Source organism: Stenella coeruleoalba (assembly GCF_951394435.1).
Source record: "Stenella coeruleoalba genome assembly, chromosome: 18".
Classification (NCBI taxonomy): Eukaryota; Metazoa; Chordata; class Mammalia; order Artiodactyla; family Delphinidae; genus Stenella; species Stenella coeruleoalba.
In genome coordinates, this window is record NC_137164.1 from 63,634,813 (window position 1) to 63,661,624 (window position 26,812).

At 42.3% G+C, this 26,812-nt stretch overlaps 1 protein-coding gene across 1 annotated transcript in view; it reads left to right on the forward strand.

The window, feature by feature from the left end:
- Positions 1–636: 636 nt before the first annotated feature.
- The window catches only part of LOC307176614 (ATP-binding cassette sub-family C member 4-like), a gene marked incomplete at its 5' end in the record, with an annotated part of 194,488 nt that continues 168,312 nt past the window's right edge, over positions 637–26,812 (forward strand). Inside the window, 1 exon segment of the mRNA XM_079902944.1 lies at positions 637–791. Coding sequence (XP_079759070.1) covers positions 637–791 — 155 coding nt within the window.

Consider the following 26,812-nt stretch of genomic DNA (forward strand, 5'->3'; position numbering starts at 1 on the left):
GTCTGTGCACCGGGCAGCACGTGGAGCTGTTTTCACGTGGACGCACGCGGCCTAATTGGAGGAGGCGCGCACAGACCACTGGGAAGGCCGCCTGGCTGCAGAAACCAGGCCGCCTGACCTGGTGAACACTTCTGGAGCCGGGGAAACGCCGGCCACCCTCGCGCCGCTGGGGCTGGGCCTTTCCTGGGCCCCTTAATGACCCTCCGGATCTATAAAGCTCCAGACGGCGGTCACTCACGGACGCAACAGGTAGGGCTGGGGCCCCGGGGAGCCACCAGACACGGCTACAGGCGGCGGGAGACGTCCTGCTCCTCCCCCCGGGGCCCGACGACCCCACACTCAGCAGGAAACAGCTCCAGGAGCCGAACCTGCGCCCCTCAGCACCCCTCAGGAACGAGGCACAGGACGGAAGCCAGAGGAGGGACGTGTCGCCGGCAAAGCCCATCAACAAGTCCTAGGGAGGAAACACAGACTCTGGGTCGTAAAATAAAATCTTACCTTTATCTTTTCCTTTGTGCTTAGTCCAGCTCGCACCCGGCCCTTCGGAACAGAGGCCCGGCTGTGAAACGGCTGCGCCAACACCGCAGCCCAGCGGGCCTGCACCCAAAGAAACTGCACCCGTCACCGTGATTCAAGATGGCGGTGAGGGGCCGTGTGCAGAGACGCTGCACCCGGCCCCGCAATCTGGAGCACAGCTGCGCCCGACACACCAAAACTCCGCCCCCCTCCCCGCTCACAGGAACCAATAAAGCAGCCAGGCGAGTGCTTTCCGGGGGCGTGTATGCCAGAGCGTAAGCTCTCACCTCTCCCTTCTCTCTTCTCTGATCAAAGACTAAAGCTTTCCTTTGCTTCTCATCTGAACTTGGGCTCCTTCTATGGGCACCAGGCGGAAGGACTCCTGTTGGGGTCTGACTCGGGAGGGTCGGTAACAGAACAGGAAGAAATCAAACCCTCTTCTGCCCAATAAAGGTATGTGACATCTCCTAAGGGAGAAGCAGTGAGCTAGCTAAGAAAATTATTGGTTTCTTAGATGTGAGTGCAGTCTGCATCGTTCCCTTGAAAAGTGATTATTTACTCTTGGAAACTTGTGCCTCCCCTCCTGATAGAAGCCAGGTGAGGTTTATAGACCTTCTTGTTCTATCAGGTCAGAGGCTTAAAGAAACAGACGCTCAGGAACCTCTCAGGTGGGATCCTGGAAGAAAATCCGTTGTCCGGGAGACCCAGGCTCACACGAGACCCAGGAGCCAGCAGCATCAAGTGTTTTCTCCTTCACACGCCCCACCCTACTGACCTGAGCCCCAGCAAACGCCCCTGTCACTCTAAACGGAGTGATTTAGACTTGAGACTTGGCGACTGGCCAGGGGAATGGAGCCTGACGCAGGTGATGAGACCCTCCTGGCGATGAGGTTTTCCTACGAGGACGGGTCTCCTGAAGGTGATGGGTAGAGATTCACGTGAGAGTTGAACAAGGGCCCTCAATAAAAAAACCAGGGGCAAGAGGAATGGTGTGGACCCTGGGGAGTTCCCACGAAGGGACCTTTTTGCAAAAGGCCCAGTTCTTTAAGTGATTTCCCTTTTAGAATCTGGGAAAAGACAAGTTGTCAAAAACTTAAGCCATTTCCTTCTGCACTGAAATAAATTCCCTTTTGAGTTTATTCCGGCCCTTGAGTTAACTGAATTAGAATATCCCTCCCAGTGCAGTGCTGCAGTTCTAGGGAGGCTGATGGGACAGGGTGGTGAGATGGGAAAGGGGACCCAGTCTCCTCTCCTCTACTCACTGACCTACTGGGGAGAGAGTATCATCCTGTCAAGTGGACCGTGACCCAGAAACTCAGGTCTTGAGCGACAGTCCTGTGCAGGGTGACAGAGCCAGGAGGTGAGGGGAAATTCCGCACAGTATCAGGGAGCTCTTAGTGCAAGGCTCAAGCACGCCAGTGAGAATGAATCTGCTGTCTGTCACTACATAACCCACCCGAGACATAAGTGGCTTAAAACAGCGGTCATTTATTCATGGCTTAGTACAGTTGTGAGGGCTGATTAGGCGGTGCTGTTGCTGGCCTCCCTGGGCTCACTCACAGGCCCAGCTGGAGGCTCAGCTGGCGCTGGGTGTCCAAGACGGGCCTCACTTCCATCGCAGGGCTGAGCTGGGATGGCTGGAAGAGCTGGGATGGACTGGTTTCTCTCTCCACGTGGCCTTTCATCTCAGGCTGCTTACAGTTTGGTGGTCAGAGAGGGAGTCTGATGGGGTAAGCTGTGAGCTGAGGTCTCCTAAAGGATTAGAAGGCAGCAGTGAGTTTGCCCAAGGGTGAGAGGCTGGTAAGAGGGAGGAAAGTGATTTATAAGAGGGAAAAACATATGCCAAGATCCTGTGAGGGAGGAGGAAGTATGATGCTTTCTAGAAAAACAGGAATAAAGTTAGGCTGGTTACTGCACAGAATACAAGAAAAGATGGAGGGTGGCTGCCAGGTCATGCAGGTTCAAGGAGCTGAGGATTTTCTGTTTAATCTTCATACTAGGAAAAATGGGAAAGAGTAAAAGGTTTTAAGCAATGCAGTGACATGATACAAGTTGCTCTTTAAAGAAAGAGCATGGGGGTTTCCCTGGTGGCGCAGTGCTTAGGAATCCGCCTGCTAATGCTGGGGACATGGGTTGGATCCCTGGTCTGGGAAGATCCCACGTGCTGCGAAGCAACTAAGCCCATGCGCCACAACTACTGAGCCTGTGCCCTAGAGCCCGTGCTTCGCAACAAGAGAAGCTACTGCAATGAGAAGCCTGCGCACCGCAACTAAGAGTAGCCTCTGCTCGCCACAACTAGAGAAAGCCCACGTGCAACAAAGACCCAACACAGCCAAAAATAATTAATTAATTAATTTTTTTAAAAAAATAGAGCATGGTTATGTATTCGAGGTATTGCAGGGGGACTGGAAGCAGGCTTTCTCAACCTCAGCACCATCGACATTTTGGACCAGATAATTCTCTGTCAGTGGTGGGAGCTGTCCTGTACATTGCAAGATGCATAGCAGTGTCCTCGACCTCTACACACTAGATGGCAGTAGTCACTGCCCCTGCCTCCCCCCCACTTAGTTGTAACAACTGACAATGTATCCAGACATTACCAGATGTCCTCTGGGGGAGCCGAATTCCCAGCTGAGAACCACTGGGCTGGAGTGAATGCAGGGCTTCTCTGGCCAGTATGACTGTCTTCCAGGAGAGAAATACTCTTCACTGGGCTTGAGTGGTAGAGCTGGAGCTGAGATAAGCAGATGGGATTAGAGATTCAAGGAGATGAACTCAACAGTATTTGGGTGGACAGACCCATCAGGACAGTCCAGTCCTCAGTCCTCCCTCCGCTGCCCTCCTTCAACATTCTACCCGCTCTGAAAAAAGAATCTGGTGTTGGGAATACTCATGGTCAGATGGCAAAAGGATAACACGTGAAGTATAAATTTCATGTTCACTCCTTTGTCGTTTGTTGATGCAAGGCTCGAGCAGGGTCAAAGTCTGATCAAGGAAATGATTGAAGATCAGCAAGGCAGTGTGTTTACAGGCTTAGTTTGGAATAAGGGAGGTCTAGGGATTTGGAGAGCAAACCCTGAGAAGTGAGGGCAGTGGAGAGAGGGCTCTGGAATGAACTTGCATGAGTCACTGGCAGCAAACCTTAGCAGTGAGGGCTGCAACTGTCCGATGTCCCAGCCATCAGCCCACCTGTCTGCAGAGGCCAGCTTGTTCTTTCTTATTGTAATTGTGCCCTCCTTCCCTTGGTTTTTACACAAAGACTAATAGTTCTCTATCCCGTGCCTGCCTGTAAGGAAGGATTGTGAGTTCCTAACCTTAAAACAGTTGGAATTCATCGGATAAAAGATCCTGCCCTTATTTCTCTACCTACAGAGTGCAGTTTTCTGCAGGAGAGGAAAGGTTGTGTTTTCTGCCCCTATAAAGAAAAATTAGAAACCAAAACCCCTTCCAAATCAAGGTATTTTTCTTGAGTCAAAAGCATCTCCTGAGCCTCCAGCCAAGTCCATCAAAAGGCTTTGTTAGATGATCTAAAGCTACCAGGGTTCATAAAGGTCATCATATCATTCAGGCTGAGCTTGAGAAGTCTGTCCTTTCTCTGCTTCTCACATGCAGAGGAAATTGAATGAGAAATTTTCACGTCATTTCTACCCTACCCACACTCTTTTCTTTCTGACTTAATGAATATAGTCACCCAGAAGATAACCAGTCATGTTATGGTCTATTTTACTGTGAAAGTGTTATTATTAAATTAATGACAATGTAATCACATAAAATTTGGAAAACAGTATGAAAAACTGTCAATTCTTTTCTTCACGGTCAGAAGGCTGGTGCCTTTCCATCCACCTCCCAATATTTCTGCTGGACAAAGGTGACCATGAATCATCACCACAAACCACAGAGCCAACAGCCAAGACCCTGTCCTACCCATTCTCACTTAGAAGTGAGCAGAAGACTCTTCTAGAGTAAATTCCAATTAATAAACGTAGATGGGTTAGCAGAAATGTTAAAAATTACCATGTGGTAAACATCATAGTGGTAATAGTTACAGGTAAAAATAAATGCCAAAATTACTAGGCAAAAATATGATGAGAAACAAGATATTGCATACTTACCTGGCAGGGGAGATACGATGATCACAAAGGTGGTTTTCCCAGGACGAGCGTCATCCGTTGCACTCTGGATGTGCTGACCCCTGAGATTTCCCCAAATATGGGAAATGCGACCGCATAATTTGTGGTAGTGGGGGACTGCGTTCGTGCTTTTCCCTGGAAAAAAAAAAAGAAACAGGATATTGGCATAGACTCAAAGTTATATCGCCACAAAACCCGTAGTAAGCTGGAAGGGAAATAGTAAATTCACAGTGGAGAAACCTGTGATCGAGTTAATATCACCAATGCCGAAACATATCTACATCATGGGTCTCCCAATATGATGTCAGCTTGACTGTCTGCAGAGTGCCCAGATTCACCATTGTTTCTGGGTGAGTCTGTGAGGACGATTAGCCTTTGAATCAGTGGACTCTTTAAAGTAGATTGCCCTCCCCAGTGTGGGTTGCCACCCCCCAACCTGTTAAGGGCCTGAATAGAAGCAGGGAGGAAGACAGAGGAATTCAGTCCTTTTTTTCCTGTCTCACCGCTTGAGTGGACATCTCATCTCATCTTCTCCTGCCCTTGGACTGGGATTTACATCTTTGCCTCCCTTGGTACTCAGGCCTTCTTCGGACTTGGACTGAATTACACCACTGGCTCTCTTGGGTCTCCAGTTTTCAGACGGCAGATTGTGAAACTTCTCAGCCCTCATAATCACGTAAGTCAATTCCTCGTAATAAATCTCCCTTATCTAGGTATGTATGTATCTCTATCTATGTATATGTCGATGAAAAATAGATCAATAGTCAACCTAAGAAAGAAATGGAAAATTTTATTGGTGCCAACCCGAGGATTATAACCCCGGAACACAGTCTTTTAGAAAGCTCTGAGGACTGTTCTGCCCCGTTAGAGATCAAAGCACAGTTATATATGTTTTTGAGACAAAGGGTAATTTGTCAAATGACGTATTGACAGTTCCACAGTCCAGATCTGCAGGTACAAAGTAAGTAGTGGGACATCTGACACCTTACAAGATGAAGAAGGCAGGAGGAGTTATCAAGTAATGGGTCATCCTGACTCTTTACAAGGTTAAGAAGGAATGTTATCTCCTAAGGAGGTCTGGTCAATGCAGGTGCACAATACACACTAAAGGGCAGGGAGGAGGCCCAAACAAAGAGAGAAAAGTTAAATTTTTCTTGTTTTGCCATAAAATATGAATTTTATTTCATCTCCTGTTAGTTTTTTTCTCTGGAAGGACACAACATCATTTCTGTGTTATTCTTGCCAAAAATGCATACCTGAATTTAATCACAAGAAGACATTAGACAAGCCCAAAATTCACCAGGAGCCTTCGTGTTGCTGAATTCAATAATCATTTCTCATTCCACGTTTTACTCAACCTATAAGTATTATGTAATATTGTTAAACAGCTGTCTTTAAATCACTTTCTTCTCTTGCTCTCTAGGGCATAACTCTCTTTTGATTCTCCTCCTACCTTATAGTTAGTCTCCTCTTCTGATTTCTTTCCATCTTCCTACTAATGGAATTTTACTTTCCATCAACTGTACTGACCCCCAAGGTGATCTCATCCACTCCTATGGCTTTGTAGCTGCAAGAGGACCACTGATTACATTCTCATTCTAGGCAGCAGGAATAAAGAAGGGAAGGATAAGACCCCCAACCAACACCCTTAAATATAAGCACAAAACTCCTCCACCTACGTTCCATCAGCCAGAATTTAGTCCCACGGCCGCTCTTAGCTGGAAGGGCCATGTGCCAAGCTGCCAACAAGGTTCTGTTATCGCAAAATAAGAGAAGGACAGACATTGGATAACTAATAACTCTTCTATAGGTGGCAAATCTTGTCACTCCTCTGGTTTACACAGTGCAGAAGTCACACGGATCTAGAATAAAACAAGTGGATTATTATAAACTTAGTCAGATGTTAACTCTATTAACAGCTGCTGTTCTAGGTAGAATTCTTTCCTAGAGAAAATTAACACAGCACCCGGTACCCGATATGTAGCTCTTGAGCTGACAGTTTCTTTCCTCTCACCCAGTAAACAGGGAACATAATAGGCTGTTGGATGTTATCCTGATGTAGAATGAATGACATAAAGTGACAGAAGGCGTTTTGTCACAATTTGGTCTGCAGTGACTTTATCATCTCCTTATTACACAGGGTATCAGTCTGGTCCACTACATTGATAACATCATGCCGATAGGACCTGTAGAGTAGGAAGTAGCAGGCTTTGCACTAAGTGCTTATCTCAGGGAGACGTGAGCTGCTGTGGTGTATCAGCCACACTCAGGGACAGCACTGAATAAGCTGATGTGAAATATTCCCTGTCAGCAAAATTTTGAGTAGTACGTGCACATCATTACCCACTTTGCCTGGAAGGCATGGCCTGAGAAATATGAACAGACGTGAAGGTTTATGTCCCTTTCCCCCCCTTCCTTCCTCCCTTCCTCCCTCCCTCCCTCCTGTCTATCTGTCTATCTATCTGTCTATCATCTATCATAGCTAACATTTTAGCCAGATGATAGGAATTAATGGTTGGAAGATTTGTAACAAGTTCTAGGGAAGAGATACGTGCACGGATGGATGTATCTTTTGGCATAGCAGTGAGACAATATTTTCATCCTGTGTGAATGCCCACTGGAAGTCCCTCCCTGCTGAAGATGTTTTCAAATTGGGTATTCCCACTCCACGACAGCTCTTTGCTCAGCCTCTTCGAGACCTGCCCAATGAGTTCATGCACAAAGTGGCAAAGGTGCTAGGGATGGAAACCGTGCCTGGACTCAGTAATACAGATCCCTTCTCTCCAAGTTAGCCTGGCTGCTGTCACTGCCGAGCGTCCAGCTTGCCCACAACAGCAGCACCCAACCCTGATACCCTAATGTGGCGCCACGCCTTGGGTACACGAAGCCTGCCCAGCCATCAGATGGCGTGTTGATGCCACGGGCCCCTCCACTGTAGCTGGGGCAACAATTTGTCCTCAGTGGAATAGACACCTTCTGGATTTGTGCCAGCCCCGCCATCCCTGGGACTTACCGAATGCCTTATTCACGGTCATGCATTCCGTTCCAGAGTTGATTCCGATCAAGGGCACTTAACCATGTGCATGAGCTATGGGGCTGCAAATTCTCTACATCAGTTGCACTAGATTAGGTCTAACCGGCCCAGGGTCCTGACCTCCTCAATATAGACTTTCTTCCAGTTGCACCCCATCATCACCTGGACCAGATTTCTTTTTCACTTGGTGGTTCTGCTTCCTCCTAGAGGGCGCATCTCTGTCTATATTTCTCCCCCACGCCCTGCCTCCCATGCTGCGAACTGCTGCTGCTTCTCGCTTCCAGAACTATGAACGAATACATTTCTTATACGGATGGTCGCTGCACACCCAGCTCGTGGTGCTTTGTTACAACAACCCTAGGCAGCTAGAGCCATATTCATTCATTGATTTCAGAAATATTTGCTGGGCATCTACCATGTACCAAGCACTCTTAAAGACACGGAGGAATACAGAAAAAAAAAACAAAAAACCCAAAACCCAATAACTTCAGATAATAGGGAGAGCTCTGAAATAAATACAGCACTTAGAATCTTTCCTTTTAAGGACACCAGTCATTGAATCTAGGGCCCACCCTAATCAAGTATGACCTCGTTATTATTATTATTATTTCTGGCCATGCCACACGGCTTGCAGGATCTTAGTTCCCTGACCAGGGATTGAACCTCGGCCACCCCAGTAAAAGCCCCAAGTCCTAACCTTTGGACCTCCAGGGAATTCCCAAGTATGACCTTATCTTAACTTGATTACATCTGCAAAGACACTATTTCCAAATAAGATCACGTTCACAGGTGGGAATATTGGTGTTCAGACTTCAATATATTTTTGGGGGGAATGGGGGCACAGTTCACCTCGCAACAGCTCAGGGCTGGGAGAGTGGCATCTCTGTAGAGACTATAGATAAGTGAAGACCTAAATGATAAGCCGTGTTGCACAGCGCTACTGCAGTGTAGACACCAACTGCTAATAGCTCTTGTAAACAAACAAATCCGGTGGGAACTAGTGGGTTTTCACTGGTGAAATGAATAGCTCATAACTGGCATCCTGGGTGTAGAAGTGGATCCTCTCTGGTGACTCAGTGGTACTCAAACTACAAGAATAGATTAAAATATTTTAGACAGCATCATGTAAAACAAGGTAGACATAACTTCGAAAGACTTCCCTCTCTCTTCATTTGGCCTGGATCCCAAGGCACCTTTCTGAAATGGTCTTGCGTGTCCAGCCATGATTGCAGAGAATTTTGATTGCCACTGGGTTAACTACTTATTATCTCTAGATTGCTGTAACTGTCTCAGGTCAACCTTTCCTAAGGTGTAGTTACAGCATATATAAGGACAGGGAGGTGGGACTTTTTGGAGTTTACAGAACAGGTTATGTGAACTGTTTTTATGCTTGCCTGCTCATAAATATTTGCTAATAGCTGACTCTCCTTGTGGCAGAATTCCATCTGAAATCAGCTGTCATTAAAATTCTGTAGCAAGGTTGTTGCGGAGTAGTTAGCCTTTTCTTTTTTTTACTTAAATTTGGCAGCTACAAAATATACCAAAAAGGCTCTGGGATCCCCATAGGCTCTGACCTCAGTCTCCATTTTGAGCCCTCTTTCTCTCTCTCTCTTTTTTTTTTGGAGTCTTAACCACTGGACCGCCAGGGAAGTCCCTGAACTCTCTCATTTGAGCCTGCTTCTGAATGTTTCTGACCTCATCCTGGACCTGCACTTTCTGCTTTTCTCCTACTCCCTTTGATTGATATCCTGGGTGGCACTGTCTATCTTTCTCTTTCAGTTTCCTTCCAGATACTGCCTCTTGGAACATCCTTGACTCCAGGTGCTGCTACTAAAATCAAGTCCTAACCACCTCGGAGCAGCACAGGCCCCAGGATCCCTGCCTGAGAGGAGTGCTCCAATTTCTCTTTTCTAGTCAGATCACTTGGGCATTTTTTAGAGTCATAGGAAACCTTCAAGCCAGTTCCTATCTCCGTTGTTACATATCCCACATTAGCAGTCAGCATAATATGACATATTCATTAACCTGGACTTCAAACTGCATTGAGAAAAACAAGGACTGACTTTATTTATTTTTTATTTTTTTTAAATATCTAACAAAATTGATTTTAAAGGGACTATTCATCTATCAAAATATTTATTGCTATAAGGAAAGTTAAGAACAAACAAAAACAACTTAATAGAATTAACATATGTTCACTGACTCCATACCACCTGCAGTGTACTGGGCCTTAGATAATTTTACTTTCTGAAAAGTTTGGCTATACTTCACGTTATTTTCGTTCGCTGGACTCAGGCAAATGTATTGCAGTAAAGTCACAGCGTACAAATACTAATGCTCCATGACATTCATTTCTTATTTTTATCACAGCTCAATAAACTTAAAAAAATAAAAAGTGTTTACTGTGTTGTGCTCATTAGGGAAGAAGGACTGACTTTAAATTACAGGCATCAAAACCTTGCTAGGGGGCACGTCCCCGGTGGCACAGTGGTTAAGAATCCACCTGCCAATGCAGTGGGCCCGGGTTCGATCCCTGGTACGGGAAGATCCCACATGCCACAGAGCAACTAAGCCCGTGCGCCACAACTACTGAGCCTGCGCTCTAGAACCCGTGAGCCACAACTACTGAGCCCGTGTGCCACAACTACTGAAGCCCACGCACCTAGAGCCCGTGCTCGGCAACAAGAAAAGCCACCACCATGAGCCCAAGAGCCTCAGTGAAGAGTAGGCCCCGCTCACCGCAACTAGAGAAAGCGCACGCACAGCAACGAAGACCCAAAGCAGCCAAAATAAATCAATAAAATAAACAAATTTATTTTTAAAAAAAAGCTTGCTAGGAGAGGAATATATTGAATAGTACCATGACCTGTGACTGTACCCTGGGATCTGAATAGTTAGGCTTTTGTCTGGGCCAAGCATTCACTGTCTGAGCTACAGAGCCTATACTTTGCCCTGGTGCTCATCCCACTTGGAATTTGGAACCAAATTGAGTCAGAATGTCCAATAAACCTCAGTAAAAAAAGAGGTTACTCCAGCAAGATCTAGTTTGTGTTCCCTTTCAGAATTCAAAGGTAAGGATGACTTAGCCATAATATTTTGATGAAACAAGACTTTTTTTTTTTTTTTTGCGGTACGCAGGCCTCTCACTGATGAAACTTGGAGCAGGTAGGCTCCATTGATTTTACAAATGGGGGTCAGGCCGGGGACTGTTGCCAAGTTTCCATGCTCTGACTTTATCCTTGAGTCAATGTAGCTGGAACGTTTACTCGGCTAAGTGAGCCTTGGATTCCCTGCACCCTGTCTCTACATTATCTGTCTCTGCAATGGCGCCCACAGCTCTGTGACGGCAGTGACCCCAGCCTTTGGTACTGGAGGAACCAGTGCCAAAGTTCTGGGAAGTTTGCAAGAGAACACACTGCTGGCCTCAGGCATTTAACTATCCCTAAACTCCAGGATCACTGTAAGAATCCCAACTGGGGGCAAAGCTGTGTGTTTAACTTGCTGGAAGGTGCGCTACCATGTCTTTTGGACTTTATAATCATACTATGAGGAGAATATCGGACATTCCCCTCTCTGTGTAGCCATCTCAAACTCCTGAACTGGTTTTCCTACCGCCAAAATGCAGGCCATTCTTGACAAATCAATCTCTCTCTGTCTCTCTCCATTGCTGAGCTGGTCTACAGTAATCATCTTTGACACATGCTTCTCCCTTCTCCGATATTTTAGTCAAGCAAGTAGTCTGTTTGTTTCACCTTTGCCAGTGTTTACATCCAATTCTTTTACTGTGCCCTGGCCAGTGCTGCATTTTAAGCTCTTGAAGTTGGGTTTAACTGTCTACATACCAACCATCAGGCTAACTGCAGAGATAAAAGTAAATACAAGATTTCGTCCCTGTGACCAAGTTGTTATTATGTTTTTTTGTTTGTTTGTTTTGTTTTGTTATTTTGTGGTACGCGGGCCTTTCACTGTTGCGGCCTCTCCCGTTGCGGAGCACAGGCTCCAGATGCGCAGGCTCAGCGGCCATGGCTCACGGGCCCAGCCGCTCCACGGCATGTGGGATCTTCCCGGACCGGGGCACGAACCCGTGTCCCCTGCATCGGCAGGCGGACTCTCAACCACTGCGCCACCAGGGAAGCCCTGTTATTATGTTTTGGGCAAAACGTAAAGATGGGAAAAGCTGCATGGTTTTTGTAGACCAAACATTGAATATATTGCCTTAAAATTAAAAAAAAATGTTTTTGCTTGTTCTGGTTATATTTTTTCTGTGATCAGTACTTTGATAGGATGCCACCTGCTATCCTCAAGTCTTTCCTCAAGGAAGTAAGTACCCACCAAAACCAGCAAACCAACAAATAACAGAAAAAATCCCTGTGTTACAGCTCACTATACATCAGGCAATGTTCTAAGTACTTAATAAAAATTAGCTCATGTTATAAATATAGCTCACAATGCTTTGATAATGTTAATTGTTACTATTATTCCCATTACATAGATGAAAAAACTGAGCACAGAGAACTTAAGTAAATTCCCCCAAACTTTTATGACATAACCTGCAAAACCAGTATTCAGATCTAGGTGGATTCCTGACTTCAGGTCTTAGGCTGAATCCTCCAGGTCTTAGGCTCTTAAGTACTACACCAGTGGCTTTCAAACTTATTGGACTGGGACCCATAGTTAGAAATATAAATATTTTATTTATTTATTTATTTATTTATGTCTGCGTTGGATCTTCGTTGCTGCACGCGGGCTTTCTCTAGTTGCAGTGAGCGGGAGCTACTCTTCGTTGCGGTGCGTGGGCTTCTCATTGTGGTGGCTTCTCTTGTTGCAGAGCATGGGCTCTTGGCGTGCAGGCTTCAGTAGTTGTGGCACATGGGCTCAGTAGTTGCAGCTTGCGGGCTCTAGAGCGCAGGCTCAGTCGTTGTGGTGCACGGGCTTAGTTGCTCCATGGCATGTGGGATCTTCCCGGACCAGGGCTCGAACCCGTGTCCCCTGCATTGGCAGGCAGATTCTTAACCACTGTGCCACCAGGGAAGTCCCAGAAATATAAATATTTGCGGTATTTCTCTGGTGGTCCAGTGGTTGAAACTCCACGCTTCCACTGAAGAGGGTGAGGGTTTGATCCCTGGTCTGTGAACTAAGATCCTGCATGCCACGTTGTGAGGCCTAAAAAAAAAAAATATATTTTGTATTGTGACCCAGTATTATCTCAACTATTCAGATGATGAAATTGAAGCACAGAAGGTTTAATAAAATTTCTCATGTAAAGGGAAGAGCTAGAATTTGAACACAGATATCTGGTTTCAGAATCTGTTCTCTTACTTCACGTGGTGTCACACAGTATGAGCTTAATAGATATGTTTAATACTCGTCCTAGTGTGAATTATAGGATATTTGCTTTAGCTTTGCCATTTGTAGTTTTCTGGGATGGGAAGCAAGAGACTTCTTCCCTGAAATCTCCACAAAGGTGGTATGGCATCATGGAGAAAAGATGGGCATTTTCTGGGGTCCAGAAAATCCCATTTTTCTCCTCATTGAGCCAGCTCTGTGAATTCTAACAGAATTGGCCCATAACTTTCTACAATTTCAAGTCATTAAGTAATTTATAGAATTAAATGCAGCACCATAGGCAAGTAGACATTTAGAAATAATCTTATAGTCATATATTGATTATTATTTTTCACAAAATTATCTCATTGGACCTCAGAACAATTTATAAGATATTGGAAATCATATGCAAGAATGTTTCACTAGAGGTTTAACAACTTCATTGACCTCAAAGAGGCAGCTTTGGATTCATTTTCACAGCCATTTTGCTGTTTGCTATTTCATCAACTTACACTTGGATCTTTTTTTTTTTTTTAAATTATTCCTCTTTAACCTTTATTATTTTCTTCCTCTTACTTGCTCTGGGTTTAGTTTGCATTTGTTTTTCTTACAATTTCTTAAGGTGGTATGTTAGGTTATTGGTATATTTTATTTGTTCTTAACATAGGCATTTATGGCTATAAATTTGACACTGAGCAAAGGTTTTATCATCACCCTGTAAATTTTTGTACATTTAAGCTGCAGTGTTTACTACTATGTTACGAAGTGATAGAAAGTGAATGAAAAGAATATGCATTAACTAAAATATTAATCATATTTAAATTATTGAATCATTATTATAAATACAAAAAAAGAAAAAAAAGCATACCATATGATAACAAACAAGAAAGATAAAGGAATAAATAAAAAAGACATACCAGTCAGATATTATTCATGAGGTTTCTGGATATATAAAAAGAGAGGAACAACAAAAGTGAATTCACACACACAAATACACACACACATAATCAATATCACACCAGTTCTAACATTTTAAAAAAGTGTATATATAGCTTGGCTAAAATATAAGTTGGTAACTTACGAGTTAAGTCTTGACATGTGACCAAAAAATACTATATTTCTGTATTTTATCTAAAAGAAACAATCTGATATAGTTTAGTCTGACTTAAAAACTTTTAAAATGTGCCCAATCTTCTGAGATTTTAGAGTAAATCAAATGAATTCTCAGGACATTAGTTTTGTGATTGAAATTCTTATATCTCCACAGGCAGTGGATTTTCCCACCAAAAGTTCAAGAGGTAAATAATTTTTAATAACTGGTGGCTTAGTGTTTTTGACCCTTGATGTTTGTTTTTTTTTTTTTAAACATCTTTATTGGGGTATAATTGCTTTACAATGGTGTGTTAGTTTCTGCTTTATAACAAAGTGAATCAGTTATACATATACATATGTTCCCATATGTCTTCCCTCTTGCGTCTCCCTCCTTCCCACCCTCCCTATCTCACCCCTCCAGGCTGTCACAAAGCACCAAGCCAATATCCCTGTGCCATGCGGCTGCTTCCCACTAGCTGTCTACCTTACTACATTTGTTAGTGTGTATATGTCCATGACTCTCTCTCGCCCTGTCACAGCTCACCCTTCCCCTTACTTTCTTGCTTAATTTGGGTTTTATTGCTCTACCTTTTCTAGTTAAGGGGAAAGCTGAGGCCAATTATTTGAGACCTTTTTCTCCTTTCTAATATAGTCATTTAGTGCTATAACTTCTCCCTAAATACTGCTTTGCTGGCCATTCTACAACTCTAACATGTTCTGTTTTCACTTTCAATCAGCTCAAAATATTTTCTAATTTTCCTCTTGATTTCTTCTTTGATCCGTGGGTTATATAAAAATATATTATTTCATTTCCAAATATTTGAGGATTTTCCTAATATCTTTTTTTTTTTCGCCGTGCCACGCGGCATGGCCTATGGGATCTTAGTTCCCTTATCAGGGATGGAACCTGCACCCCCTGCATTGGAAGTGCGGAGTCCTAACCACTGGACCGCCAGGGAAGTCCCCAAACAGTCAACTATCTTTTTTTTTTTTTTTTTGCGGTACGCGGGCCTCTCACTGTTGTGGCCTCTCCCGTTGCGGAGCACAGGCTCCGGATGCGCAGGCTCAGCGGCCATGGCTCACGGGCCCAGCCGCTCCACGGCACGCAGGATCCTCCCGGACCGGGGCACGAACCCGTGTCCCCTGCATCGGCAGGTGGACTCTCAACCACTGCGCCACCAGGGAAAACCCAGTCAACTATCTTTTAAAGAGACTTAAATACTCAGAAAAAAATCTTAGTATTTATTACTTAATACTATTTAATACTTAGCATATGCTTTCCAAGTAGTGACTATTTCCAGTGCTCTTCATTCTTGTGTGTAGATTCAGCGTTCCACCTGATAATATCTTTCTTATGCATGAAGGACTTTCTGTAACATTTCTGTAGTGTGAGTCTGCTGTGATGCATTCTTTTAGCTTTTGTATGATTGCAAAAGTCTTTTGCTTTTTTAAAAAAATAAATTTATTTTATTTATTTATTTTTGGCTGCGTTGGGTCTTCATTGCTGTGCCCGGGCTTTCTCTAGTTGCAGCGAGCAGGAGCAACTCTTTGTTGTGGTGCATGGGCTTCTCATTGCAGTGGCTTCTCTTGTTGCGGAGCATGGGCTCTAGACGCGGAGGCTTCAGTAGTTGTGGCTCACGGGCTCTAGAGCACAGGCTCAGTAGTTGTAGTACAAGGACATAGTTGCTCCGCGACATGTGTGATCTTCCTGGACCAGGGCTCGAACCCGTGTCCCCTGCATTGGCAGGCAGATTCTTAACCACTGCACCACCAGGAAGCCCGTCTTCTGCTTTTTTAAAAATGTTGTAAAATTCTTATAAATTTGATGGAACAAAGGTCATTTGCTTCAGAGCAAGAGATATCCCTGCTAAAGGGAAATTGGAAAGAGAAGCCCTTGCAAGAGGGACTCAAAAGCAACTTTATCAAGGTGTAATTTTTATGTCATATAATGCCCTCCTTTCAATTGTACAATTCCATGATTTTCAGTAAATGTACCAAGTTGTTTTCACTTTTGCTTTTGAAAGATAATTTTGCTACTTACACAATTCTAGTTTCACAGGGCATTTTTCCCCTCAATATTTCTTTTTTTTTTAACATCTTTATTGAAGTATAATTGCTTTACAATGGTGTGTTATCCCTCAATATTTCAATGACTCTATACCAATATCTTTTTTCTTGAATTTGTTTCTGACAAAAACTTTGTTGTCATTTCGATCTTTGTTCCTGGTTTTTTGTGTTTTTTTTTTTTTTGACCACACTGCGTGGCTTGCAGGATCTTAGTTCCCTAACTAGGGATCAAACCCAGGCCCATGGCAGTGAAAATGCTGAGTCCTAACCACCAGACTGCCAGGGAATTCCCTCCTCTGTATTTAACATGTCCTTTTTCTTTTCTTTTTTCCTCAGGATGTATTTAAAGTTTCCTCTTCGTCATTGGCTTTGAGCAATTTGATTATGATGCACTTTAATATAGATTTCTTTGTATTTCTTATGTTAGCATTAATTGTGCATCTGTGATCCATGGGTTTAAAGTTTTCATCAAATTTGGAAATTTCTTTTTTCAAATATATTTCCCCATTCTCCATTCAGGGCCTTCAACTACACAGGTATTAGGCTGTTTGAAGTTGTCCCACAGCTTACTGATGCACTTTGTTTTTTATTTTTTAAATTTCTTTTTTATCTCTGTGTTTTATTTCGGACAGTTTGTATTGCGACATCTTCAAATGAACTAATCTTTTCTTCTACAATGTCTAAACTGCCTAATCTGATTAATTTTTCACCTCACAAATTGTAGTCACTAGAGTTCAATTTGAGTCTTTTCATATCTTATTTGCCTTTATTCAACCTTTTGAACATATGGGAAATAGTTATTATAGCTGCTTTAATGTCTTTGTCTGATTCTAACATCTGTGTTAGTTTTAATTAATTGATTATTTTCCTTATTATAAGTTGTATTTTCTATGTCTCTGCATGTATTTTTGTATAATCTTTCATTAGGTGTCAGCCATTGTGAACTTTACCTTGTTACAGGCTGGATATTTTTATAATCCTATAAATATGTTTGAGCTTTATTCTGCAATGTGTTGCTTGGAAATTGGATTCTTTAGGGTCTTGCTTTTATAATTTATTAGGAGGCTCTGGAGTAGTAGTTAGTCTAGAGCTAATTATTCCCCATCATTGAGGCAAGATCTTCCTGAATACTCTACACAATGCCCATAAATTTTGAGTTTTTCAATCCGACCATTGATGACAGACATGATTCCTGGTCCTGTGTAAGCACCAATGCTTGTTTCCTCTCATTCTTTCAGATGATTCTTTCTCAAGCCCCGGGTTTCCTCACATGCATGTGCTGATCTGTAGTCTAGTGAATGCTTTTTTTATTTTGAATTTTATTTAATGTATGTTTTTATACAGCAGGTTCTTGTTAGTTATCCATTTTATACATATTAGTGTATACATGTCTTTCCCAATCTCCCAATTGATCAGACCACCACCCCCCCCCCCCCGACACTTTCCCCCTTGGTGTCCATACGTTTGTTCTCTACATCTATGTCTCTGTTTCTGCCCTGCAAACCAGTTCATCTGTACCATTTTTCTAGGTTCCACATATATGCGTTAATATATGATATTTGTTTTTCTCTTTCTGACTTACTTCATTCTGTATGACAGTCTCTAGATCCATCCATGTCTCAACAAATGACCCAATTTCGTTCCTTTTTATGGCTGAGTAATATTCCATTGTATATATGTACCACATCTTCTTTATCCATTCATCTGTCGATGGGCATTTAGGTTGCTTCCATGACTTGGCTATTGTAAATAGTGCTGCAAGGAACATTGGGGTGCATGTGTCTTTTTGAATTATGGTTTTCTCTGGGTATATGCCCAGTAGTGGGATTGCTGGGTCATATGGTAATTCTATTTGTAGTTATTTAAGGAACCTCCATACTGTTCTTCATAGTGGCTGTATCAATTGACATTCCCACCAACAGTGCAGGAGGGTTCCCTTTTCTCCACACCCTCTCCAGCATTTGTTGTTTGTAGATTTTCTGATGATGCCCATTCTAACTGGTGTGAGGTGATACCTTATTGTAATTTTGATTTGCAGTTCTCTAATAATTAGGAATGTTGAGCAGCTTTTCATTTGCTTCTTGGCCATCTGTATGTCTTCTTTGGAGAAATGTCTATTTAGGTCTTCTGCCCATTTTTGGATTGAGTTGTTTGTCTTTTTAATATTGAGCTGCATGAGCAGTTTATATATTTTGGAGATTAATCCTTTGTCCATTGATTCATTTGCAAATATTTTCTCCCATTCTGAGGGTTGTCTTTTCGTCTATTTGTACTTTTCATTTGCTTTGCAAAACCTTTTAAGTTTCATTAGGTCCCATTTGTTTATTTTTTATTTTATTTCCATTACTCTAGGAGGTGGATCAAAAAAGATCTTGCTGTGATTTATGTCAAAGAGTGTTCTTCCTATGCTTTCCTCTAAGAGTTTTATAGTGTCTGGTCTTACATTTACGTCTCTAATCCATTTTGAGTTTATTTTTGTTTATGATGTTAGGGAGTGTTCTAATTTCATTCTTTTACATGTAGCTGTCCAGCTTTTCCAGCACCACTTACTGAAGAGACTGTGTTTTCTCCATTGTGTATCCTTGCCTCCTTTGTGACAGATTAGTTGACCATAGGTGCATGGGTTTATCTCTGGGCTTCCTATCCTGTTCCATTGATCTATATTTATGTTTTTATGCCAGTACCATATTGTCTTGATTACTGTAGGTTTGTAGTATAGTCTGAAGTCAGGGAGTCTGATTCCTCCAGCTCTGTTTTTTTCCCTCAAGACTGCTTTGGCTATTTGGAATCTTTTATGTCTCCATCCAAATTTTGAGATATTTGGTTCTAGTTCTGTAAAAAATGCCATTGGTAATTTGATAGGGATTGCACTGAATCTGTAGATTGCTTTGGATAGTATAGTCGTTTTCACATCATTGATTCTTCCAGTCCAAGACATTGGTATATCTCTCCATCTGTTTGTATCATCTTTAATTTCTTTCATCAGTGTCTTATAGTTTTCTGCATACAGGTCTTTTGTCTCTTTAGGTAGGTGTATTCCTAGCTATTTTATTCTTTTTGTTGCAGTGGTAAATGGGAGTGTTTCCTTAATTTCTCTTTCAGATTTTTCATCATTAGTGTATAGGAATGCAAGAGATTTCTGTGCATTAATTTTGTATCCTGCAACTTTACTAAATTCATTGATTAGGTCTAGTAGTTTTCTGGTGGCATCTTTAGGATTCTCTATGTATAGTTTCATGTCATCTGAAAGTAGTGAGTTTTACTTATTATTTTCCAATTTATATTCTTTTTATATCTTTTTCTTCTCTGATTGTCATGGCTAGGACTTCCAAAACTATTGTTGCATAATAGTGGCGAGAGTGGACATCCTTGTCTTGTTCCTGATCTTTGAGGAAATGCTTTCAGTTTTTCACCATTGAGAATGATGTTTGCTGTGTGTTTGTCATATATGGCCTTTATTATGTTGAGGTAGGTTCCCTCTATGCCCACTTTCTGGAGAGTTTTTATCATAAATGGGAGTTGAATTTTGTCAAAAGCTTTTTCTGAATCTATTGAGATGGTCATATGGTTTTTATATTTCAATTTGTTAATATGGTGTATCACATTGATTGATTTGCATATATTGAAGAAGCCTTGCATCCCTGGGATAAATCCCACTTTCTCATGGTGTATGATCCTTTTAATGTGTTGTTGGATTCTGTTTGCTAGTATTTGGTTGACAATTTTTGCATCTATATTCATCAGTGATATTGGCCTGTAATTTTCTTTTTTTGTAGTATCTTTGTCTGGTTTTGGTATCAGGGTGATGGTGGCCTCATAGAATGAGTTTGAGAGTATTCCTCCCCCTGCAATTTTTTGGAAGAATTTGAGAAGGATGGGTATTAGCTCTTCTCTAAATGTTTGATAGAATTCACCTGGGAAGCCATCTGGTCCTGGACTTTTGTTTGTTGGAAGATTTTTAATCATAGCTTCAATTTCGTTACTTGTGATTGGTCTGTTCATATTTTCTCTTTCTTCCTGGTTCAGTGTTAGAAGGTTATACCTTTCTAAGAATTTGTCCATTTCTTCCAGGTTGTCCATTTTATTGGCATACAGTTGCTTGTAGTAGTCTCTTAGGATGCTTTGTTTTTCTGCAGTGTCTGTTGTAACTTCTCCTTTTTCATTTCTAATTTTATTGATTTGTGTTCTCCCTCTCCCTCTTTTTCTTGATGAGTCTGGCGAAAGGTTTATCAATTTTGTTTATCTTCTCAAAGAATGAGCTTTTAGTTTTATTGATCTTTGCTATTGTTTTGTTTGTTTATATGTCATTTATTTCTGCTCTGATCTTTATGATTTCTTTCCTTCTACTAACTTTGGGGGTTTTTTTGTTCTTATTCTAGTTCCTTTAGGTGCAAGTTTAGATTGTTTATTTGAGATTTTTCTTGTTTCTTGAGGTAAGATTGTATTGCTATAAACTTCCTTCTTAGAACTGCTTTTGCTGCATCCCATATGTTTTGAATCATCGTGTTTTTGTTGTCATCTGTCTCTAGGTATTTTTTGATTTCCTCTTTGATTTCTTCAGTGATTTCTTCGTTGTTTAGTAACATATTTTTTAGCCTCCATGTGTTTGTGGTTTTTATGTTTTTTTTCCCCTGTAATTGATTTCTAATCTCAAAGTGTTGTGGTCAGAAAAGATGTTTGATATGATTCAATTTTCTTAAATTTACCGAGGCTTGATTTGTGACCCAAAATGTGATCTATCCTGGAGAATGTTCTGTGTGCACTTGAGATGAAAGTGTAATCTGCTGTTTTTGGATGGAATGTCCTATAAATATCAGTTAAATCTGTCTGGTCTATTGTGTCATTTAAAGCTTGTGTTTCCTTGTTAACTTTCTGTTTGGATGATCTGCCCATTGGTGTAAGTGAGATGTTAAAGTCTGCCACTAGTATTATGTTACTGTTGATTTCCTCTTTTATAGCTGTTAGCAGTTGCCTTATGTATTGAGGTGCTCCTATGTTGGGTGCATATATATTTATAATTGTTATATTTTCTTCTTGGTTTGATCTCTTGATCATTATGTAGTGTCCTTCCTTGTCTCTTGTAACGTCTTTATTTTAAGGTCTATTTTATCTGATATGAGTATTGCTACTCCAGCTTTCTTTTGATTTCCATTTGCATGGAATATCTTTGTCCATCCTCTCACTTTCAGTCTGTATGTGTCCCTAGGTCTGAAGTGGGTCTCTTGTAGGCAGCATATATATGGGTCTTGTTTTTGTATCCATTCAGTGAGCCTGTGTCTTTTGGTTGGAGCATTTAATCCATTCATGTTTAAGGTAATTATCGATATGTATGTTCCTATGACCATTTTCTTAATTGTTATGGGTTTGTTTTTGTAGGTCCTTTTCTTCTCTTGTGTTTCCCACTTAGAGAAATTTCTTTAGCATTTGTTGTAAAGCTGGTTTGGTGGTGCTGAATTCTCTTAGCTTTTGTTTGTCTGGAAAGCTTTTGCTTTCTCCATGGAATCTGAATGAGATCCTTGCTGGGTAGAGTAATCTTGGTCGTAGGTTCTTCCCTTTCATCACTTTAAATATATCATGCCACTCCCTTCTGGCTTGTAGAGTTTCTGCTGAGAAATCAGCTGTTAACCTTATGGGAGTTCCCTTGTATGTTATTTGTCATTTTTCCCTTGTTGCTTTCAATAAATTTTCTTTGTGTTTTATTTTTGTGGATTTGATTACTATGTGTCTTGGCGTGTTTCTCCTTGGGTTTATCCTGCCTGGGACTCTCTGCACTATCTGGACTTGGGTGGATATTTTCTTTTCCATGTTAGGGAAGTTTTCAACTGTAATCTCTTCAAATAGTTTCTCTGGTCCTTTCTCTCTCTCTTGTCCTCTGGGACCCCTATAATGTGAATGTTGTTGCGTTTAATGTTGTCCCAGAGGTCTCTTAGGCTGTCTTCATTTCTTTTCATTCTTCTTTCTTTATTCTGTTCCGCAGCAGTGAATTCCACCATTCTGTCTTCCAGGTCACTTATCCGTTCTTCTGCCTCAGTTATTCTCCTATTGATTCCTTCTACTGTATTTTTCATTTCAGTTTTTGTATTGTTCATCTCTGTTTGTTTGTTCTTTAATTCTTCTAGGTTTTTGTTAAACATTTCTTGCATCTTCTCTGTCTTTGCCTCCATTCTTTTTCTGAGGTCCTGGATCATCTTCACTATCATTATTCTGAATTCTTTCTCTGGAAGGTTGCCTATCTCCACTTCATTTAGTTGTTTTGCTGGGGTTTTATCTTGTTCCTTCATCTGGTACAAAGTCCTCTGCCTTTTCATTTTGTCTGTCTTTCTCTGAATGTGGTTTTCCTTCTCCGGCTGCAGAATTGTAGTTCTTCTTGCTTCTGCTTTCTGCCCTCTGGTGGATGAGACTATCTAAGAGGCTTGTGGAAGTTTCCTGATGGGAGGGACTGGTGGTGTCTAGAGCTGGGCATTGCTCTGGTGGGCAGAGCTCAGTAAAACTTTAATCTGCTTGTCTGCTGATGGGTGGGGCTGGGTTCCCTCCCTGTTGGTTGTTTGGCCTGAGGCGACCCAACACTGGAGCCTACCCGGCTCTCTGGTGGGGCTAATGGCAGACTCTGGGAGGGCTAATGCCAAGGAGTACTTTCCAGAACTTCTGCTGCCAGTGTCCTTGTCCCCCCCGCCTCTGTAGGAGACCCTCCAACACTAACAGGTAGGCCTGGTTCAGTCTCCTATGGGGTCACTGCTTCTTCCCCTTAGTCCCGATGCACACACTACTTTGTGTGTGCCCTCCAAGAGTGGAGTCTCTGTTTCCCCCAGTCCTGTCGAAGTTCTGTAATCAAATTCCGCTAGCCTTCAAAGTCTGATTCTCTAGGAATTCCTCCTCCCATTGCCAGACCCCCAGGTTGGGAAGCATGATGTGGGGCTCAGAACCTTCACTCCAGTGGGTGGACTTCTGTGGTATGAGTGTTCTCCAGTCTGTGAGTCACCCACTCAGCAGTTATGGGATTTGATTTTATTATGATTGCGCCCCTCCTACCGTCTCATTGTGGCTTCTCCTTTGTCTTTGGATGTGGGGTATCTTTTTTGGTGACTGCCAGTGTTTTCCTGTCCATGATTGTTCAGCAGTTAGTTGTGATTCTGGTGCTCTCGCAAGAGGGAGTGAGCGCACATCCTTCTACTCTGTCATCTTGAACCATTCTCCTCTAGTGAATTCTTGAGGGATTCTCTCTGTGCAGCTCTGTAACCAGCTTGGTCTACCTGGACCCTCGGCTCAATCTTCTTGACTCAGAGACTCCTGTGGGCTCTGTCCAGGTGCCCACTTCCTGCACCCCGTCCTGGAAACTGTTTCAAGACAGTAAGCTGAATCAGGTGTTGGCTCACCTTGTTGTTTTTCTGTGTCTCAGGGGTCACTGCCCTTCATTGTTTGATGTCCAGTGTCTTAAGGTTACACATATTTTTCTGATTTATTGTTGTTGTTCTTCTTTCAAGTGGAAGAATAAATCTAGTCCCTCTTATTTCATCTTGACTGGAAGCAGAAGTCTTTCCAAGTTATATTTTTGAAAGTTAAATTTCATTCAAAGGTAATTATAGGCAAAAATTAGATGAATCTTCCCCTGAACGCTTTTCTTTTAAAGAACATTATCCACCAACACCCCTTTGTCTAATTTTAAAGTAATTTCTAGGATTGCTAGGATCTGGATAGAAATAGTTAAGCCAAAAGGTAAATTATATAGACATTTCCCCCAACTATGCATCTTGCTTATCATTTAGCAATGATTCCTAATCAAATGTAAGGCTGCTCTTGCGGGCTCATTCTCCCTCTCCTAGAGTTTCAGAAGCAGAAAACCTTCCCCACTCCCACCCACCAGCCCCAGCCAGAAAGCACATGTGGTTGCATTTATTTATCAAATTATTCCAATCGGGGCTTCCCTGGTGGCGCGGTGGTTAAGAGTCCACCTGCCGATGCAGGGGACACGGGTTCGTGCCCCGGTCTGGGAAGATCCCACATGCCGCGGAGCGGCTGGGCCCGTGAGCCATGGCCGCTGGGCCTGCGCGTCCGGAGCCTGAATATTCCAATCAGTCCAGGTAACATCACACAGAAATTGTGGGCAGAAGGAACCTTGACCAAGTCACCTGATGTTCTCGTTTCATTTTCTCCCATCTCTAGCTACAAACACAAGTCTGCTCAGTTGCATTGTTTTGAGAATAAAATGTACAGGGATTTGAACTTAAAATCTGTCTTCTTCCCCCAAATAATTAAATCATTACTCTGTGCTTTTTAAATGAATTGACACTGATCCCCTACCCGCTCACCTCAAAAGTTAATATTTAACATTTTTGTTTCTTCTGCCATTTTAGGAGTTGTTATGGAAATTACCTGTGTATTGGTTTAGCAAATAGAAACTGGGTACATGAGGAACAACTGTGCAGTATTAATTGGAAACTGAATATAAAAATAGATGAGAATTGAGACTTTACTTTTCAAACAAAAAACCTTGGCTGGTTGGTTTTAGTAATTCATTTAAGACTTACTTTCTGCTAATTATTTACTGTTTTGTGACTTCTTTTACTTAATTCGTTTTTAATCTGTAATTTCAGTTCTCTGAGATCAAAGGGCTGACTAACAGGGTGAATGAATTCACCTCTTCCTGGTGCCTCGGGCATCACTGTGCTTTAAGGTTACAAGTCTAGGGAAGGAAATATTTCTGGTTGTTGTCATCAGAGCTTGAAATCCCATTGGGGTGACGGGGTACGTTCACAGAAAGATAAACATATATCAAGCACCAAAGGCTGGAAGAGACAGAAAGAGCAGGAGTAATGTACGTGAAGGAGCCATCACCATGGCCTCCAGTTTAAGAAACAGATCATATAAGCCCTTCAGTATGAACTTCTTCATCCAGTCCAAGTACAAGCACAGTCACCCACCTTTCATTTTTCCAACAAAGCGCTTGAGTACCCACGTGCCTTATTCACGAAAAGTTCAGTGTTTCCTTCTGTCCTTGGATCATCTTCATATATGCTCCCCCACCCACTGTGTTTAAGAAACCTGGGTCTCACTCAGTCTTCCTCAGTGCAGATGGATGGTTTTGGAAATACATAGAGTCATGTTTTTCTGGACCAGATACTGACTGTTGCACTATTTGGTACCAGGAATGGATCACAAAAAAACAGACCCTCAAGATGGGAATCTGAGATTGGTCGTCAAATTGATTGGGCTGGAATATAGTGACAACCCTATGGCCAATGAAAAATAGGACCCGGGTAGGGTATGGCATCAATGCCAAAAGAGGTGTTTGAATTATGGCCTGTGACTGCCTTGGATGAAGTACTTCTCAAAGGCAAGGCTTTGGGACACTGAGTGGCTACTGCATTTAACGTTTCATTTCGTTGGGAGTGATGGTGCAAGGATCGTGTGGTTGGATGACTACTCCTTACTGTGCCAAAGAGCCTTAAATAAAGAAAATGACAAACTCAGGACTTTAAATACTCAATTTAAGGCCACCAGAGAACCCGAGAACTTCTGTGATAGCCCTAGAATAATCACTGATCTCTTGTAGCCACAGAACTGATAGAGACCTACAGTTGGATGATTTGGTCTGAAGAATTACGAGAGAAACTGATTTAGCAGCCTCTCCAGTTTTCTGGCATAAACCTTAGGGCATTAATTGAGAACTGGGACTCTGAGAACCGAGATGGGGACATTTGTGTGGATTTGAACAAACAAAATGATTTTGAAACACCAGAGGTCCCTAAGTCACCATTACAAGTGGATTCATTCTCTTCTCTGTGTCCAAGGAGACGAGACTCCTTGTCCTGGTTGAAAACACCCTGTTAGGTTGGAGTGCTATTTTATAGGAAAAGGTACATGCTTTGGGTCAGAAATTAAATGAATATTTCTCCCACAGTCAGACACTGGTCCAGGATATAGGTGGTAGAAGTTGGAATAGCACCTCTCAGTCTCACACCTGAAATTTGCTTCCCATTCCTGCATTTTTAATGTCTGAAGATTTAGTGGACTTACTTTATTTCTGAGGGGAGCATGTGTCCACCAGGAGACACATCAATGGTTCCAGGTAAACTGCTTCTCTTGCCACTCAATCAATACGCAGAGAAGGAGGTAAATTACTGACTGGAGTAATTGATTACAATTATAAGAGGATGTAGGGGTGCTACCACACGGTGGGGCAGGTAAGACTTAGTCAAACCAGGAACTCTCTGGAATGCCTCTTAATACCCTCAAGTCCAGTAATTAAGGTTAAAAGAATGACTGTATTCATCCAATTAAGGATGCTGATCCTTCAGGAATGAAGATTTAGGTCACAATACCACATAAAGAATCCCAACCAGCTGACTTCCTGGCTGAAGTGAAAGGGAAGATGGAATGAGTAATAGGAAACAATTAGAAATATCAACTAAAGGCTCAGGATCAGCCATAGAAATGAGGGCTACAGCAGCTGGGCATGTTTTCTACTTTGTTGTTACGTACATGTTACTTATGATGAGCCTCGAGAACGTTATGCTAAGTGAAGTAAGCCTGTCACAAAAGGACAAATACTGTATGATCTCACTTATATGAGTTACCTAGAGGAGTCAAATTCAGAGAGGAAAAAAGTAGTTGCCAGGGGCTGGGGGAGCAGCGAATGGAGAGATATTGT